Here is a 19,563-nt window from a genome sequence, read left to right as displayed (position 1 = left end):
TGATAGTACATGCATGATAATGTATAAGATTGATAATAGCAATGCACTGTACAGAATACGCCATAGTTCTGTGCAATGTAAGATAGCAAATATATAATGTATAATTCAAGTGCACAGTCTGGAATCTGATTCCTAGAAGAGGAGGTGTGTGGGCCAGGCAGTGAGGCCCACAAGGGGGTTTCCCCTGAACCCCTGTGGGCCAGTCCAACCCTGAGGACAGCTAACCCTGCATCTCTTTACTGAGCACAGGTATTTGCACTAACAAATAAAGATCCATAGGTGGTACTAAATAATGTATTTGTAATCCGTGAGGTGTATTGGGAAACATGCAATTAGCATGCCTTCAGGACCAGACTTGAGAAACACAACTCTATAGGTCATGTTGGCTTTCAGCATAAAATTGAAGCTAAAAATAATAGTGTAGCAGGAGAGCGAGAAAGATCTACCATGCCTGCTAGACCCGACCCTCATTTCATATTATCTTGGATTTCCGTTCTCTTTATAAAGTACCCTGCTTGCTGTGCTTTGTCTTTCTATAATGCTGGAACTCCACAGTGACTTGTAATCCTCTCATAATGTAATGTATAGGAGTCATTATCCCATACATCAGTTCCTCTTCCTTCCTGTGCAGTGTCCTAGACCCAGTCATGCAGCTGCAGTGTACATGGTAAATGTCTACTGAACTCCATGAGAACCACTAAGAAATGGCTCTGCAGGGCCCTTTAATGTAAGACACAAATCTCTTTAATCCCTGCTGTGATAAAATGGCTTTTCAGCCAGTTACAATTAGAGAGATAGTGATAACTCAATTATATAACTTTGTGTGTGCTTTTATCACTTCCTCACTTTTGATCTTGTTGGTCTCCATGCAATCCCTATTGCAGAGGACTATGGTTCCACATGCCCCAAATTCAGCAAATGGCAAATCAATGAGAAAAAGCGGCATCTCAGGCTACAAGGATAACAAAGGAGAGACTGTGCAGTGAATGAACACTGCCTGATTTATTCATATGTCACAGATTATCCATATGTCACGTAATCAAACATTTGGAAAGCAACTCCTCTATACTCTATAGTTTACAAAGAAATATCTCCCACAACTTTATCTTTTTTTATGGAATAAGTTCATCTTTTATACTCAGTGAGCCTGATTTAGTGTCACTGAAATATGGGCTTTCACAAATGTGTATTTTATATTGCCTTTTCTGCTGCCTTATGTTATATTTAAAGTTTCCCTATAATTTAATGAGGATAGAAACCCATCTTTCCCGGGCATATTTTGATTTTTGGTGTGATTGGCTGGTGCAGTCTGCAGCAGTAGTGTGTGATAGGATGTGAACATCGTGCCATTTTTTCACTCACTCACCTGGGGATGCTGTCTTCGATCAGGTACATGCACTTTTTAAATGTACCCCACCAGTCACACTTAATATTGCACTGCAGCTTTCCATCACATTTACCTAGAGTGCAGGAACATTGGGGGTAATTCAGACCTGATCGCTAGGGTGCATTTTTGCATTCCTGCAGTGAAGTAGTCGCCCCATACCGGGTCAGGGTATGGAGTGTGCCCAGGTGTGCGATCGCATTTGTAGCAGAACTGCACAAACATCAGTTTGTGCAGTTTCTGCTCAGCCCAGGACTTACTTAGCCGCTGCGATGATCGGGGCCGGAGCCGACGTCAGAATACCTTCCTCCAAACGCCTGGTTCTCCCTGCGTTTTCCCGGACACTCCTTGAAAACGGTCAGTTGCCACCCACAGACGCTCTCTTCCTGTCAATTTCCTTGCGATCGCCTGCGCGTTCCAAAATTTCGCACCAACCCGTCGCCAACCGATGATCCCCGTTGCTGCGGTCCATCGGGCTTGCACATTGCGGTGCAAATGCGTGCGCAGTTCAGATCTGATCACAGGCTGTGAGAAAACACAGCCTAGCGATCAGGTCTGAATGGCTGGGTACACCCGTGCCAACCCAATTGGTAAAGTTTATACACAAGCGATCTTGTGCATTCACTCTTACCAATCATCTGCCCGATATGTCTGGCCTGGACATATGCCCGCCCACTTTTGACATCATATGCAATGGAGTATATATATATTATTCGGTCGGTTGGGCACTAGTACGCACCTGCAGATGTAACAATATATCTACAAATGGCTGCTTGGTTCTGTTATACTGAATAGCAGTGACAGGAGAAAGCCAAAATGGAAAGTGCTGTAGATAGGGAAGAATCAGCGTTAGCCCCTTAAATATGTGATGTATATTTACACTAATGACCAGAGACACTTTCAGATATTTGATGCCCCTACCTGTTTAACATGATGTGACCAGGGGCAGGAGCCCACATCAATGGGCCCATAGCAAATTTTATATAGGGGGCCCATCGATACAGTACATGAGGATGTACTGTATTACTGGGCCTCCTTTTTAAAGGGGGCCCAGCTCCCTACTCGGAAGCCTGTGCATTCACATAGAAATTCTGTTTTGTCTTAACTGCAGTTTTGCTGAAATGATTATGGCAGAACTAAGGGCGCTGCATGTGGTTTGTTGGCACCAGGCCCCCTACAAAACCTGAAAATATGGTAATGCTGCTAGTGGACCTAAAGGAGGGTACACACTAGGCGATTTCTGGTTAAAAAATAAACAATAACGACATTTATGTCGTTATCGTTTTTTAGCCTGAAATCGTCCAGTGTGTATGGGGGTGATATTGGTGAATGATGAACGAAGCGCGCTCCCGCACGTCATTTAGCGTTCACCAATATTGAGCTGATATGCAGCTCGTATGTTCTGTAATGCCAGTCAGAACTGGCTCTAAGCATAGGCAAATGACTAGGGGCACAAGCAGCTTCTGCTGATTAAAATGATATGCGGCATGCCTATATTCTGTGTTTGACTGTGGCTGTATCTGCATATGAAATGCTACATTACAGTGTATTCCTGGAAATCACTGTAACGTAGCATTTCAAATGCAGATACATCCACAGAATATAGTCATGCCGCATATAATTTTAATTTAACCAAAATGAGGACTGCTAAGGGTGATGGTGCTGGGAAAGGTGTGCAGGGTCAGATGCGGAACAAGTGGTGGTGCTAGGGGGCTCCAGCCAAAATCTTGTCTAGGGCATCACATTGGTTAGGGCCGGCTCTGATGCCGGTGGTGACGTCACTGAGCGTTCTCGTTGAACGATAATGTTCAGTGTGTACACACTATATTGTTGAATGCTATATCGGTCAACGATATAGTCGTTCATTGCCGGCATTTAAACATCGGGTAGTGTGTACCCGCCTTTACAGTCCTTTTCTTACATACTATATTCATGTTACTTTGCTGCTCTATTCTTTGGACCTTATTCAGTAAGGATTGCAATTTCTGCTAAAAAGCAGTTGCTGCAATCAAATAGTTGCCGCCGAAATAGAGAAAAAACTGCCATTGCAGAAATTGCGAATGATCGCAATATGCAACAATATGCAATTACCGGAACATCAAAGTTTTTTCCTATCTGCCCCAGGCAAGGTCGTCCACAATTCTTGCGACACAAGGGGCTGGAAGTGGTCATCGTTGACATCAGAAGCCCTTCTAAAAAACACCTGGACACGCCTGCGTTTTTTCAAACACACCTAGAAAACGGCAGTTCTGTAAAGAAACGCCGGCTTCCTGTAAGTCAGACAGCGGCTACATTGCGATTACGATATGTACGCGATTTCTGTCGCAATTTTTACTTGCACGTGCACAATGCGAACACTGTGTATGCGCAGTGATTCGATAATCGGCCAGATTGCGATTTGCAAATTTTGCAATCATTACTGAATGAGGTCCTTAATCTTCAGGTCTAGGGAATTATAACAGAAACTAAAACTGCATAAAATTCACAAAGGAGGATAAGAATTGACATAAGTAGGCTTAATAGACTCCCCTACTATATGGTACAGGCTTCTCCTTCATATATGAGTGACCATATATGTCATGATGTTTTCTGTCTTTCTGTAGGGATTAGGTCAACAAGACTTAGGTCGACAGTCATTGTGACCACTATTGGTCGACATGCATTAGGTTGACATGGTCATTAGGTCGACATGTACTAGGTCGACATGGAAAAAGTCGATATGAGGTTTTTCTAAAAAAAAATATATATTTTTTTTAACTATTTCATACTTTACGATCCACATGGACTACGATTGGGTATAGTAACCTATGCCGAGCGCAGCGGTAGCGGAGCAAGGCATCTTGCTTCGATCGCCATGCGAGGGGACACGGTGCACTAATTGGGGTTACCCGTCACTTTACGAAGAAAACAACACCAAAAAAAGTAAAAAAAACTCATGTCAACCTTTTGCATATATCGACCCAAAGACCATGTCGACCAATAATGGTCGACCTAATGACTGTCGACCTAAGTCTTGTCAACCTAATGACCCAATGTAAACCCAATTTTCCAATTGTAAAGCACAACGGAATTTGCTGCACTATATAAGAAAATGTTAATAAATAAGAAATAAATAAATGACCCATACCCCTTTCTGTGGAGGCAATCTTTACAAATCATAGATACACACTAATCTTCCAGTATGCCTTCATTTCCCAACAGTTATCATCAGCCGACAGCAGCGCCGGGTCCAGTTAATGAAAATAAAGCAGAGAGAAGAGCGAAAGGAGAAAAAGAAGAAGAAGAAGAAACCTCATCATCATCCTCACCCACAGCACAAAACGCCTCACCCGCCCGAGCCACCCTTCCGCAGGAAGCCCACACCAATCCGGCGATTTGATGGCGATGTCATTTCCCCAGTAAGTGATCAGAATGTGGGATGAGTGAATTTATTGGCTGCAACCTCAGCACTATTGATTCAGCTCTGAAAATACCTCCCTCAACTGTATATAGCTGATGGACGTACTTTAATTGTAAAATATTATAACACAAGGTTATCTATATTTCTCTGACGTCCTAGTGGATTCTGGGGACTCCGTAAGGACCATGGGGAATAGACGGCTCCGCAGGAGACTGGGCACATCTAAAGAAAGATTTAGGACTATCTGGTGTGCACTGGCTCCTCCCCCTATGACCCTCCTCCAAGCCTCAGTTAGATTTCTGTGCCCGGCCGAGCTGGATGCACACTAGGGGCTCTCCTGAGCTCCTAGAAAGAAGTTTAGGTTTTTTATTTTACAGTGAGACCTGCTGGCAACAGGCTCACTGCAGCGAGGGACTAAGGGGAGAAGAAGCGAACCTACCTAAGTGGTGGTAGCTTGGGCTTCTTAGGCTACTGGACACCATTAGCTCCAGAGGGATCGCACACAGGACCCGACCTCGTCGTCCGTTCCCGGAGCCGCGCCGCCGTCCCCCTTACAGAGCCAGAAGGTCCGGAAAATCGGCGGCTGAAGACTTCTGTCTTCTCCAAGGTAGCGCACAGCACTGCAGCTGTGCGCCATTGCTCCTCATGCACACCACACACTTCGGTCACTGATGGGTGCAAGGTGCTGAGGGGGGGGGGGCGCCCTGAGCAGCAATATTAACACCTTGGCTGGCAAAACTGACACCATATATAGCCCCAGAGGCTATATAGGTGTAAATTACCCCTGCCAGAATAACACAAAAAGCGGGAGAAAGCCCGCCGAAAAAGGGGCGGAGCCATCTCCCTCAGCACACTGGCGCCATTTTCCCTCACAGCTCCGCTGGAAGGATCGCTCCCTGGCTCTCCCCTGCAGTCCTGCACTACGGAAAGGGTAAAAAAGAGAGGGGGGGCACTAAATTTAGGCGCAGTATATATATATATAACACAAGCAGCTATAGGGGAAAACACTCTGTGTAGTGATATCCCTCTGTTATATAGCGCTCTGGTGTGTGCTGGCTTACTCTCCCTCTGTCTCCCCAAAGGGCTTTGTGGGGTCCTGTCCTCTGTCAGAGCATTCCCTGTGTGTGTGCTGTGTGTCGGTACCGCTGTGTCGACATGTATGATGAGGAAAATGATGTGGAGGCAGAGCAAATGCCTGTAAATGTGTTGTCACCCCCTCAGGGGTCGACACCTGTGTGGATGGACTTATGGAAGGAATTACGTGACAGTGTCAGCTCCTTACATAAAAGGTTTGACGACATAGGACAGCCGGCTACTCAGCTTGTGACTGTTCCAGCATCTCAAATGTCATCAGGGGCTTTAAAACGCCCGCTACCTCAGATGGCAGACACAGATGTCGACACGGATACCGACTCCAGTGTCGACGACGATGAGACTAGTGTACCCTCCAATAGGTCCACCCGTTACATGATTGAGGCAATGAAAAATGTATTACACATTTTTGATAGTACCCCAGGTACCACAAAAAAGGGTATTATGTTCGGTGAGAAAAAACTACCAGTAGTTTTTCCTGCATCTGAGGAATTAAATGAGGTGTGTGAGGAAGCCTGGACTTCCCCCGATAAGAAATTGATAATTTCTAAACAGTTATTGGCAGCGTACCCTTTCCCGCCAGAGGATAGGTCATGTTGGGAAACATCCCCTAGGGTAGATAAAGCGCTTACACGTTTATCAAAACAGGTGGCACTACCGTCTCAGGATACGGCCGCCCTAAAGGATCCTGCTGATAGAAAGCAGGAGGCTACCCTAAAAGCTATATATACACACACGGGCATTATATTGCGACCAGCGATTGCATCAGCATGGATGTGCAGTGCTGCTGCTGCGTGGTCAGATTCCCTGTCGGATAATATTGATACCCTGGATAGGGACAATATTTTGCTGACAGTAGAGCATATAAAAGACGCTGTCTTATACATGCGCGATGCACAGAGGGATATTTGCCGGCTGGCATCAAAAATAAGCGCAATGTCCATTGCCGCCAGAAGGGGGTTATGGACTCGGCAGTGGTCAGGTGATGCCGATTTAAAAAGGCACATGGAAGTTTTGCCTTATAAGGGGGTGGAACTGTTTGGGGATGGTCTTTCAGACCTCGTTTCCACAGCTACGGCTAGGAAATCGACATTTTTGCCACAGGCTACCCCACAGCAAAAGAAAGCACCGTATTATCAAGTACAGTCCTTTCGGCCCCATAAACATAAGAGGGCTCGAGGCGCATCCTTTCTGCCGAGAGGCAAAGGTAGAGGGAAAAAGCTGCAGCATACAGCCAGTTCCCAAGAGCAAAAGTCCTCCCCCGCGTCCGGTACAGCATGACGCTGGGGCTTCACAGGCGGACCCGGGTACGGTGGGTGCCCGTCTCAGAAATTTCAGCACACAGTGGGCTCTCTCACAGGTGGATCCCTGGATCCTTCAAGTAGTATCTCAGGGGTACAGGCTGGAATTCGAGACGTTCCCCCCCCCCCCCCCCCCGCCGTTTTCTAAAATCTGCCATACCAGCAACTCCCTCTGCCAGGGAGGCAGTGTTGGTGGCTATCCAAAAACTGTATTCACAGCAAGTGATTGTCAAGGTACCCCTCCTTCAGCAAGGAAAGGGTTACTATTCCACAATGTTTGTGGTACCGAAACCGGACGGTTCGGTGAGACCCATCTTAAATTTAAAATCCTTGAACACGTATATCAGAAAGTTCAAGTTCAAGATGGAATCGCTCTGGGCGGTTATTGCGAGCCTGGACGAGGGGGATTACATGGTCTCTCGGGACATCAAGGATGCCTACCTGCATGTCCCCATTTACCCTCCTCACCAGGAGTACCTCAGATTTGTGGTACAGGACTGTCACTATCAGTTCCAGACGTTGCCGTTTGGGTTATCCACGGCACCGAGGGTCTTTACCAAGGTAATGGCCGAAATGATGATACTCCTTCGCAAGAAGGGAGTTTTAATTATCCCGTACTTGGACGATCTCCTGATAAAGGCGAGGTCCAAGGAACAGTTGGTAGTGGGGGTAGCACTTTCTCGGGAAGTGCTACAACAGCACGGCTGGATTCTCAATATTCCAAAGTCACAGCTGGTCCCGACGACACGTCTTCTGTTCCTGGGAATGATTCTGGACACAGACCAGAAAAAAGTGTTTCTTCCAGTGGAAAAAGCCGAGGAGTTGTCATCTCTAGTCAGAGACCTCCTAAAACCTGGACAGGTGTCGGTATATCAATGCACACGAGTCCTGGGAAAAATGGTAGCTTCGTACGAAGCAATTCCATTCGGAAGGTTCCACGCAAGGACTTTCCAGTGGGACCTGTTGGACAAATGGTCCGGGTCCCATCTCCAGATGCAACAGCGGATAACCCTGTCGGCAAGGACCAGGGTGTCGCTGCTGTGGTGGCTGCAGAGGGCTCATCTACTAGAGGGCCGCAGATTCGGAATACAGGACTGGGTCATGGTGACCACGGATGCCAGCCTTCGGGGCTGGGGTGCAGTCACACAGGGAAGAAATTTCCAAGGACTGTGGTCAAATCAGGAGATTTCGCTTCACATAAATATTCTGGAGCTACGGGCCATTTACAATGCCCTAAGCCAAGCAAGGCCCCTGCTTCAGAACCAACCGGTACTGATCCAATCAGACAACATCACGGCGGTCGCACATGTAAACAGACAGGGCGGCACAAGAAGCAGGAGGGCAATGGCAGAAGCCACAAGGATTCTCCGATGGGCGGAAAATCATGTGTTAGCACTGACAGCAGTGTTCATTCCGGGAGTGGACAACTGGGAAGCAGACTTCCTCAGCAGGCACGACCTCCACCCGGGAGAATGGGGACTTCATCCAGAAGTCTTCCAAGTGGACGCTCTAGTAACACCGTGGGTGTACCAGTCGGTTTATGTGTTTCCTCCTCTGCCTCTCATTCCCAAGGTACTGAGAATAATACGAAGGCGAGGAGTGAAAACTATACTTGTGGTTCCGGACTGGCCAAGAAGAGCTTGGTTCCCGGAACTTCAAGAGATGCTTTCAGAGGACCCTTGGCCTCTGCCGCTCAGACAAGACCTGCGGCAGCAGGGGCCCTGTCTGTTCCAAGACTTACCGCGGCTACGTTTGACGGCATGGCGGTTAAACACCGAATCCTGAAGGAAAAGGGCATTCCGGAGGAAGTCATCCCTACCCTGATCAAAGCCAGGAAGGATGTCACCGCAAAACATTATCACCGCATTTGGCGGAATTATGTTGCTTGGTGTGAGGCCAGGAAGGCCCCAACGGAGGAATTTCAACTGGGTCGATTCCTGCATTTCCTGCAAGCAGGGGTGACGTTGGGCCTCAAATTGGGGTCCATTAAGGTCCAGATTTCGGCCCTGTCGATGTTCTTCCAGAAAGAACTGGCTTCACTGCCTGAAGTTCAGACTTTTGTCAAAGGAGTTCTGCATATTCAGCCTCCTTTTGTGCCCCCAGTGGCACCTTGGGATCTCAATGTGGTTTTGGAGTTCCTGAAATCACATTGGTTTGAACCACTTAAGACTGTGGATTTGAAATATCTCACGTGGAAAGTGGTCATGCTGTTGGCCCTGGCTTCGGCCAGGCGTGTGTCAGAATTGGCGGCTTTGTCATATAAAAGCCCTTATCTGATTTTCCATATGGATAGGGCAGAGTTGAGGACTCGTCCTCAGTTTCTCCCGAAGGTGGTATCAGCGTTTCACTTGAACCAGCCTATTGTGGTGCCTGCGGCTACTAGGAACTTGGAGGATTCCAAGTTACTGGACGTAGTCAGGGCCCTGAAAATTTATGTTTCCAGGACGGCTGGAGTCAGGAAAACTGACTCGCTGTTTATCCTGTATGCACCCAACAAACTGGGTGCTCCTGCTTCTAAGCAGACTATCGCGCGCTGGATTTGTAGCACTATTCAGCTGGCGCATTCTGCGGTGGGACTACCGCAGCCTAAATCTGTAAAAGCCCATTCCACAAGGAAGGTGGGCTCATTTTGGGCGGCTGCCCGAGGGGTCTCGGCTTTACAACTTTGCCGAGCTGCTACTTGGTCAGGGGCAAACACGTTTGCAAAATTCTACAAATTTGATACCCTGGCTGAGGAGGACCTGGAGTTCTCTCATTCGGTGTTGCAGAGTCATCCGCACTCTCCCGCCCGTTTGGGAGCTTTGGTATAATCCCCATGGTCCTTACGGAGTCCCCAGCATCCACTAGGACGTCAGAGAAAATAAGAATTTACTCACCGGTAATTCTATTTCTCGTAGTCCGTAGTGGATGCTGGGCGCCCATCCCAAGTGCGGATTGTCTGCAATACTTGTAAATAGTTATTGTTACACAAATTGGGTTGTTTTTGCGAGCCATCTGTTCAGAGGCTCCTTTTGTTATCATACTGTTAACCGGGGTTCCTATCACGAGTTATACGGTGTGATTGGTGTGGCTGGTATGAGTCTTACCCGGGTTTTAAAATCCTTCCTTATTGTGTCAGCTCTTCCGGGCACAGTGTCCTAACTGAGGCTTGGAGGAGGGTCATAGGGGGAGGAGCCAGTGCACACCAGATAGTCCTAAATCTTTCTTTAGATGTGCCCAGTCTCCTGCGGAGCCGTCTATTCCCCATGGTCCTTACGGAGTCCCCAGCATCCACTACGGACTACGAGAAATAGAATTACCGGTGAGTAAATTCTTATTTTACTTTAGCAAAGAAGTATTCTTAAACATGTGTTATTTTAGCGTGATATGCATTTTACCATTATTGAAAATACAGGTGAAACTTGCCGTTCTATTTAAACCCTTTTCCTCATAAACTACTAGATCACAAACTGAACCACAACACCAACAGAGCTGTAGTTGACCTATTTATTAACATTTACAAGCACTGAAAGTCATTGCTTGGTCAGAGGATATAAAACATTTTACCTACCATTAAATAACTTTGATTCAGAATCGGCAAACAGCATAAGCAATGTATGATACTTACACCCATCAGCCATAACACTAAAACCACATGTCTAATGTTGTGTAGGTCCCCCTAGTGCCGCCAAAACAGCTCTAACCCGCCAAAGCATGGACTCGACAAGACCTCGTAAGGTGTCCTGTGGTGTCTGCCACTGAGACATAGCAGCAGATCCATTAAGTCTTTTAAGTTGCAAGGTGGGGCCTCCATGGCTCGTGCTTGTCTTTCCAGCACATCCCACAGATGCTTGATCAGGTTGAGAAATGGGGAATTTGGAGGCCAAGTCAACATCTAGAATTCTTTGTCATGTTCCTCACCCAATTCCTAAACATTTCTTGCAGTGTGACAGGGCACAATATCCTGCTGAAAGAGGCCACTACCATCAGGAAATACTATTGCCATGAAAGGGAGCACTTGGTCTGCAACAATGTTTAGGTAGGTAGTACTTATCAAAGTAACATCCACATGTTTCCACAAGGTTTCCCAGTAGACCATTGCCCAATGCGTCACACTGCTTCTGCCGGATTGTCTTCTTCCCAAAGTACATTGTGGTGCCATCTCTTTCCCAAGTAAACAATGCGCACGTATCTTGCTGTCCACAGAATGTAAAAGAAAAACGTGATTCATCAGACCAGGCCACTTTCTTGCATTGCTTCATGGTCCAGTTCTGACACTCACATGGCCGTTGTAGCCGCTGTCAGTGGTGGACAGAGGTCAGCATGGGCACTCTGGATAATCTGTGGCTATGCAGCAAGCTGTGATGTACTGTGTGTTCTGACACCTAACCTATCCAGCATTAACTTTTCTGCAATTTGTGCTACAGTAGCTCTTCCATGGGATAGGACCAGATGGGCTAATGTTCCCTGCCTACGTGCATCAGTGAACCTCAATGGGTGTCCACCGGTTGTTCTACATTGGACCACTTTTGGTAGGTACGAAACACTGCATACCAGGAACACCCCACAAGACCTGCTATTTTGGAGATGCGCTGACCTATTCATGCAGCCATCACAATTTGGCCCTTGCCAAAGTTGCTCAGATCCTTACGCTTGCCCATTTTTCCTGCATCCAGCTCATCAATTTCAAGAACTGACTGTTGACTTGCTACCTTGACAGGTGCCATTGTAATGAGACAGTCAATGTTATTCACCTCACCTGTATGTGGTTTTAATGTTATGGCTGGGTATGCAATTTAGCAGGCCGATATACCCTATATTGGCTGATTGGGCCAATAATTGCATAGGTGTGTATGTAGGAGTGTTAGCCAGTAAACACTCCTGCAGTGGTCAGATGTCACATCTTATGAGCTTCTTAATAATTGTGTTGCCTAACTCCCTGATATCCTGGAAATATGCACTGAGCTAAAAATAGTTCAGTGTGTACTCTGTGCATGCCGATCAGATAATTGCTCTGGTTATTGGAGCATTTATATAATTTGCAGAGTGTTTTGCACAGTGTGTACCCAGCATTAGGTTTGAGTCAGATGTGGGGCTAAATGTAATAGCCTGCGAGAAGCAGGAAGTGCGGAAATTTGTGCAAGTCTTGATGGGTTTTTAAAGTGGCAACCATTTACATGGCATAACCAGGTTGGTTTTGCCTTGTAAAAGATTGTCGCTTTAAAAATCCGGCCAGACTCGCACGAAATCCAACACTTTTTGCTTCTCGCAGGCTGTTTCCCCATTAGTGCTCCATGGTTGGCTGCTAACATCATTTTTTTCCTTCTTTTCCCCAGAGCTATATTCAGAGTTTCCGGGATCAGCAGACAGGTTCTTCTCGGGGTCGGATGACAGGAGCGCATACAGTGGTGGATTTGGACTATGATTGTGGCTCCCGGGTGCCACTAACAGCTGGAGCCGCATCAGCTGTACCAGTATAGCACAGAGCGAGACGAGAAGGGAGGAAGACTAGGTAGAAAAAGGGATCACTTGACACACAGAGATTGCGCTGTATCAACTCCAACACTGTGACACTGAACATGCTGAGGAGTTCCATCTCATACTACATTGTGACATCTTTCAACTTTGCTGTCAACAGTGAGCAAACACACACTGCTGAGCCTTGTAACACTACATACATTGTGCATAGACTCCCACCTACCTCTCTACAAATACTGCACGCACAGCCATTCCTACCAACTTCCCTGCGCTCTGATCTCTCGCCATCACCGATCCCCTTAAAAACCCGGATCCATTGGACAAAAGAACACGTTAGGCAGTAAGCCTTTGTGCCTACACCGCACTTCCCTATGTCTGCAAACTTTGACTCCCGTCCTGAGACTGATGTAATTACTATCTGCTGGCCATGTTTAGGAACAATGCGGCAAGTCTTTTTTACATGTGCAGATATACAGACATGGACGTGTATATTATTGAACAAAAAAGTTAATTTAAATTATAAAACAGACTAACGTCAAAAGAATTCTAGGATCCAGTGGGAGAGGTTCCAAATCATAATTTCAGGAAAAAAAGCCACAAGAATGATTTGGTCGGTAGTACTAGACTTTTCTGAAGATTTTAAATGAACTTTTTTTAAATTAATTATTATTGTTGGGTGGGGGTGGGGTGTGCGACAGACATAGTGTGAGTTGCTGATGTGTGTTGCGGTGTGGCTGGTAATAATAGACCATGACTGGCAAGGAAAAGATGCAGACACAACTGTCCTTTAATAGTCCTATGTTTTTTCTTTCCATTCACCTGTAGATGCAGTGACCTTAGGGGGCAATTTCCAACATCCAATGCAAAGATGTATTAATATGTGTGATGGATTATGTCTGCTTCCCTACAATCCTACATCATACAGGAATATGCCCGATGATTGCTGCTGGTGTGAGCTGGGAATGGCTGGTTAATGTGCTCACCTACTGTACCATGTGTTATACAGTAGCAAAGTCATCTTTAATTACTCCCTACCTTTGTCACACTTACCTCCATATACATTATGGGGCTCATGTAGGGATGGGAGTAAATTAATTTATGGTACAAATTATGCTTTTTTCTGTATTCCACATGCACAGAAAAATGGGTACGCCTCTTTGCCTATGGGGATCCGGATGCATATTACACTTATGGCGCCTTACAATTAGAGGGGTGAAAAGAAGGATAGAGAGGGCAAGAGCTGGCAAAGTAGAGTAAGGGCGGGTTCACATTATTACACCCAATGTTGATCATAGCAAACACACATGTGCCCCTGTCAGGAGGTGGGTCGCTTGGGGGTGCTCATCCCATGATACAATACACAATCAGAAGCAGCTTCTGATTGGCTGAGTGCATCTTAATACCTACCAGGGACACTATTATTTGTGTGGCTAATGCGATTGTTATATCATTAAACTGATATTTGCAATTGGCCCACGACAGGAAAGCAGATTCCCATTTGATATTTTAAAGAAGAAGACAATGGATGTATCTATTTAATTGAACTTACTTAGTACTTTAATTTTGTATTTGTATTTTAATTGTATTTTACATGGAACATGCACCTTTATTATTTATTAATAACACTGTCCAGACATAGGCAGAATATAATGTGTACGAATTGTGTAGCGTAACAATAGCACTTACTATTACCACCATAGCGCCACATATCATGGAGTAAGCCAGGCGCTCATGCTACCCTTGCAGGACTGGATGCATCATGTAAAACATGCAGGTCTCCAGGCTGCGCAGATTGTGCATGTTTGGGTGGCGCATTCTGGGTCTACTTTTTTGACACAAAATGTATCTAGCACAACATAGGCCACTAAAAGCTCGCCTTTCTTCTCTAAAGCTGGGTACATGATATCGTCTAGTGAGTATGCACTATGTTGCTGATAATGCATGCTCCCGCGCCTCATCAGCGACATCCTCCATTGGACCTGCATGCAGTCCGAAGGGCGACATTGCCAACGAGGGCCATGCTGCCCCCCGCTCTCCTCCCCCCCCACGTCGCTGCCAGCATTGCCAAGTGTGTATGAACTTACCAATGTCACCCCCCGCAGGCATACATTGCGCTGAGTACACATCGTTTAATGTATACCCAGCTATACTTTTAAAGGTTTTGATGTGCCTAATAATTCAGCTGCAGTAATTAATATGTTGTGCTTCTCATTCTGTACACATATAACTATGAACATTTGTGTAGGAGTTGTGTACACTTTACAAGACAAATATTGGGGGTGATTCAGATGTGGTTGGATTTAGCATCGCTGCTGCTGCTGCTACCTTGGTTTACATATGGTAATCCAGCAGGAGGCATCTGTTATTAGTAGACGCCTCCTGCATGCATGTGTGATCCACTGCTGTGTCTGAGGACGCAGTATCGCATCACCTTCAAGACCATCGGCTGGCTGAGTAACCCATGAAGTTGCGCAGACCGGCCATGGCAGCTACATCACTCAAGCCAGGAAATCTCTGTCAAAAGAACGAGACTCTGAATTTGGCATTTCCACAAAACGTAGGCAACACGGCTCTGTTTTGAGAAAAATGGAAAGAGTGTGTATGCACTTTCCGATGCCGACCCCACCGCCGGGTGACATTGCCCCTCCCTCCCCACTCCCAAACGGCTGCAGACTGTCAATCAACTGACGTCTGCAGCCGCTTTACGTCCGACAGCGTAGGACCCGTATTGCACACATACAGTACAGGTATTACTTTGCACTTGTACTACAACAGCTTTGAGATGTGAATCAGGCCAATTGTTAGATCTTCCTAAATACCACTAGTATTTCCTTTCACAGTAACAATAATTACAATTTTAAACTCATTCCTTTGATTTTACTGCCCTGTAATCCGCCCAGCAATCCCCACCACCACAACCTAAAAAATCCCCACTCTTTAGCCAGGTGCCTCAGATTGGCTCTTTACAGACATACCCCAGCGCTCAGAGTGGGTGTAGAACGTTCTGTATTCAGCACTGGGAGTAAACTGCATGTGTAGATATGATGGGGAGAAGGACCAGGTGCTATTTGCTACAGATTAAGGACGTTGTTTTAAGAGGACTGCTCCTTCAATATAGTATTTCCCACAATAGAATACTGCTGCTATGAGCTGCTAGTTAGTGTAAAGGAATTATTATACTGAAAGTGGAACTGCCATCAGCAACACTAATGAAGCAGTCTTTGTTAGAACACTTACTGTAATCCAGGCGATAGTTGTGTGAATCTCTGTGAGCTGTTGCCTCCCACTTGCAGACATTGTAGTGTAATTATCTCTTATTTGTATAGCACTACCAATTGTGCAGCACTATACAGAGTATATTCATCATTGGATCTGTTCCTGCCCCATGGGACCTTACCAGGGATGTGCGGTGAGGTAAATGGCTCAGGCGACACTGGCTAGCACCAGAGCCAGGTTTACACACAATATATGAGCCAAAGGGTACATGTGGGCATTACACAAAGGTGCAGCAGATTAAACTCCTCGAAATTTGGTGAGTTTTGATCAGAGATGTGCGAAAAAACGTTAGGTCTCATCTGACATAGGGGGTCATTCCGAGTTGATCAATCGCTAGCAGTTTTTAGCAGCCGTGCAAACGCATTGTCGCCGCCCACTGGGGAGTGCATTTCGCTTTGCAGAAGTGCGAACACTTGTGCAGCAGAGCGCCTGCAAAAACTTTTTGTGCAAAACAAGACCAGCCCTGTAGCTACTCTTCGTGTGCGCCCAGCGAACACCCAGCCATGCTTGCGTTTTTTATGCCACGCCTGTGTTTTACCAAACACGCCCTGAAAACGGTCAGTTGCCACCCAGAAATGCCCACTTCATGTCAATCTCCTTGCGATCGGCTGTGCGTTTGGAATCGTCGCTAGAACCAGTGCAAAACCACAATGGACTTTGTACTGGTACGACGCGTGTGCGCATTGCGGTGCCTATGCATGCGCAGATTAGCCATTTTTTACACAGTGATCGCTGCGCAAACAATGGCAGCTAGCGATCAACTCGGAATGACCCCTATAGACTTTTTACTCCAAAGTTTTGACTATAAAAATGATTAGAATAATGCAAAGATAATATTTCTAATATACTGTATTCTTTGTATTTTTCATATACATTACACAGTCAAAACTCTGACACAAATGTTAGTATGACAGGAAAGGCTCTGCCTCACCCCACTACATGCTACTGGAGCTTACAGTCTAAATTCCCTGGCACACAAAGAAAATACAGGCAATTTAACCTACAGTGAGTCCTAGAATATGTGAGTACACCAGTCCAGTGTACCCAGACGAAACCCATGCACACACGGGTAGAACATGCAAAATCCACACAGGTATGGCCTTGGACAGGAATCAAACTCATGCACCTAGCACTGTGAGGCACCAATGCTAATCACTGTGCCACCATGCTGCTCCATGTCTGTGTGTAAGGTGCAGCTACACATGTGACGCCTCTGACTGTAGTAATGAAGCCGGCTTCATCTGTATACTGGAACAACTCTTGAAAGGGACACAGTACATATTCTGCATTCTAATGTTAGGGATGTATATGTAAAACGTAAAAGCTTTTCTGTGCACTGACTCCATAGTCCCACTTGCAGCTTCTTTCTGAAGACATTGGACACATTCTGTCTGTTACTTGTAGGAAATGTGCCCACGTGTGGGTTTAATGCTGAGTATTGTTAATGCTCCAAATAATGATGTCTTAATACGTTGCGAAGGTCCGGAGTCAGAGTCATATGCAAAGGGCCTCAAAAAGTTATTATGTATCTTTAAAAAATAGTTGTGCTCCACCAAGCTCCAGGCCGCTTACTAAACTTACTTCAATTATTATTATTGTTTATTTATATAGTGCTACCAATTGACGCAGTGCTGTACAGAGAATTTGAGTAATTCATATCAGTACCTGCCCCACTGGAGCTCATAATCTAAACCCACCTAGTGTTAGTGTTGTCACCATCCAGTTAACCTACCTGTATTTTTGTGGAGTGTGTGGGACTCTTGAGCACCCATAGGAAACCCACTACTAGGAGAAGATGCTAAACTAGAACAGAGCTGCTATGATCATGGTGTCACACAGGTCTAGAGGTTTAAATATTCCATTTCTTTAAGAAAAAACTATTTGCACACCTGCATTCTACATTGTACACTTTGGGCTGCTGTTACTGCACCTTCATCTCTATAGATATAATGACTTTTCTAGATATTTGAATGTGCACTTGTTGGAAATATACAGTAATGCAGGGACCAGTACTATCTCCCCTATGACATTTAGTTTGTATGGCACAATCACAAATGGATGTTGTGTTGTTACTAAAGAGGAGATGTACTATAGCGGCATTTAATTGTGCCGATATAGCTCTTCCTGCTGGAGTGGGAAAGGGAAAACTGCCCTTTCTGACGATTTGTGCGAGACCCACAGAGCATCAATTGTGCTGCGTCTTACCTCCTGGTCGGCACTGCTGCGCATGTGTGAGACCTGGACCCCCACAGAAGCTGTCGCAGGTGTGTACACATACCGGTAAGTAAACCTGCCGATATGTGGAAAAACTATAAGCCAGAAAAGTGTGATTTTTTTAATTGCATCTGAAGGATATTCCGTCGCCATACAATAATATGTTGACTGCAAAATTGTCAGACGTTTGCAGATGACATAGCGAAAAGCGATTTTCTCTACATTATCTGCTTTCATACATACCAGTGTTCATTGTAAGTGTCAAATAGCGCTGGTTATAGCGCATTTGGCACGTACCACCTCTTCTTACACCTCACCCTATTTATGTTTCTGGATAACAGAAAACAAATGGAACGACTGTGCGTTTTAACTCATTGCCTATGCAAAAGGGAAGCAGCAATTATGTGGGCTCAATATTTATGACACTGTAACCTGTAACACTGTAATCTATTTATTGTAGCTAAATGACATGACTGAGCTATGAGGCACTTTGAGCCTCATGCCACAAGTTCCTTTAGAATTGATAGGCTGAATGTGAAACCAGCCACAAAGTAACTGTCTTCACTTTAAAGCAGTGGTGGGTAATAAGATGTTAAAATTGGGAGAGGGCATACTGGGATGTGTAGTTCAACAGCAGATGGAAGGCTGCTTATCACCTGCCCCTGCTTTAAACAGTACCTAAGGCAGACATTGTTTGGACTGAATCAATATGCATAAGCCTATCATTCATTAGGAACCATGAATATAGGTCACTGGATCCTAATAACTTCATAGGCTACTTTCTCGTGACTATTGGTTCAGCCCACAATATGGTCGCTTGCACTGTGTGTAAGCACAAGGGCAGTCTTTAAATTCCTTTGCCATAGAAAAGCAAGGCGTGATAGGCCGTACTGGCTGTGTAGCTGTGTCTGTGGATGAGAGGCTTTGGGTCTGTGTGTGAGAAGGAGGGTTGTTACGTTCCCTTGGGAGGGAGATCGTTTTCTCTTGTTTAAAATATTTTTATCTGTGCCAAACCCCATAACCCTTGTAAATATGATCTGATTCTTCATTGGTAAAGTAATTTATTTCAACTCTTCGCTGACTTGTCAGTTTTTTTTGTTTCCAGTTTAATTGTCAGTGTGTGAGAATTTTATTCACTAAAAAAAAAAAATTCTTTATTGTATGGTCAGATATACCATCAAGGCAAAAACAGATTAATTGTTAACTTTCGGAGATGTTTTACTATTACATTTTATTTAAGGTTTAGGAACTCTTTTAAAAATGTACGACCTCAATCATCTTTAGATTTGACCAGGAGTCTATGGTCTATAGCAGTGGTTCTCAAACTCGGTCCTCAGGACCCCACACGGTGCATGTTTTGCAGGTAACCCAGCAGGTGCACAGGTGTATTAATTACTCACTGACACATTTTAAAAGTTCCACAGGTGGAGCTAATTATT

The 19,563-nt window shown here is 45.4% G+C and overlaps 1 protein-coding gene across 4 annotated transcripts in view; it reads left to right on the top strand.

Annotated features, from left to right (window-relative positions):
• TMEM198 (transmembrane protein 198) overlaps positions 1-19,194 on the top strand; it is a 95,304-nt gene extending 76,110 nt beyond the window's left edge. For 3 of the 4 annotated variants that reach the window (XM_063933814.1, XM_063933812.1, XM_063933813.1), the window contains exons 4-5: positions 4,586-4,782; positions 12,493-19,194. In XM_063933814.1, the coding sequence (XP_063789884.1) occupies positions 4,586-4,782; positions 12,493-12,636 (341 nt within the window). In that variant the 3' untranslated portion in view covers positions 12,637-19,194. Of the gene's footprint in view, positions 1-4,585; positions 4,783-11,101; positions 11,196-12,492 lie in introns of all 4 variants that reach the window. The other variant, XM_063933815.1, reaches the window with a different exon arrangement.
• Positions 19,195-19,563: the final 369 nt, after the last annotated feature.

Source organism: Pseudophryne corroboree, chromosome 7 (genome assembly GCF_028390025.1).
Source record: "Pseudophryne corroboree isolate aPseCor3 chromosome 7, aPseCor3.hap2, whole genome shotgun sequence".
Classification (NCBI taxonomy): domain Eukaryota; kingdom Metazoa; phylum Chordata; class Amphibia; order Anura; family Myobatrachidae; genus Pseudophryne; species Pseudophryne corroboree.
The sequence above is the reverse complement of the archived record's forward strand: the minus strand, read 5'-3'. Positions and strand labels throughout refer to the sequence as shown.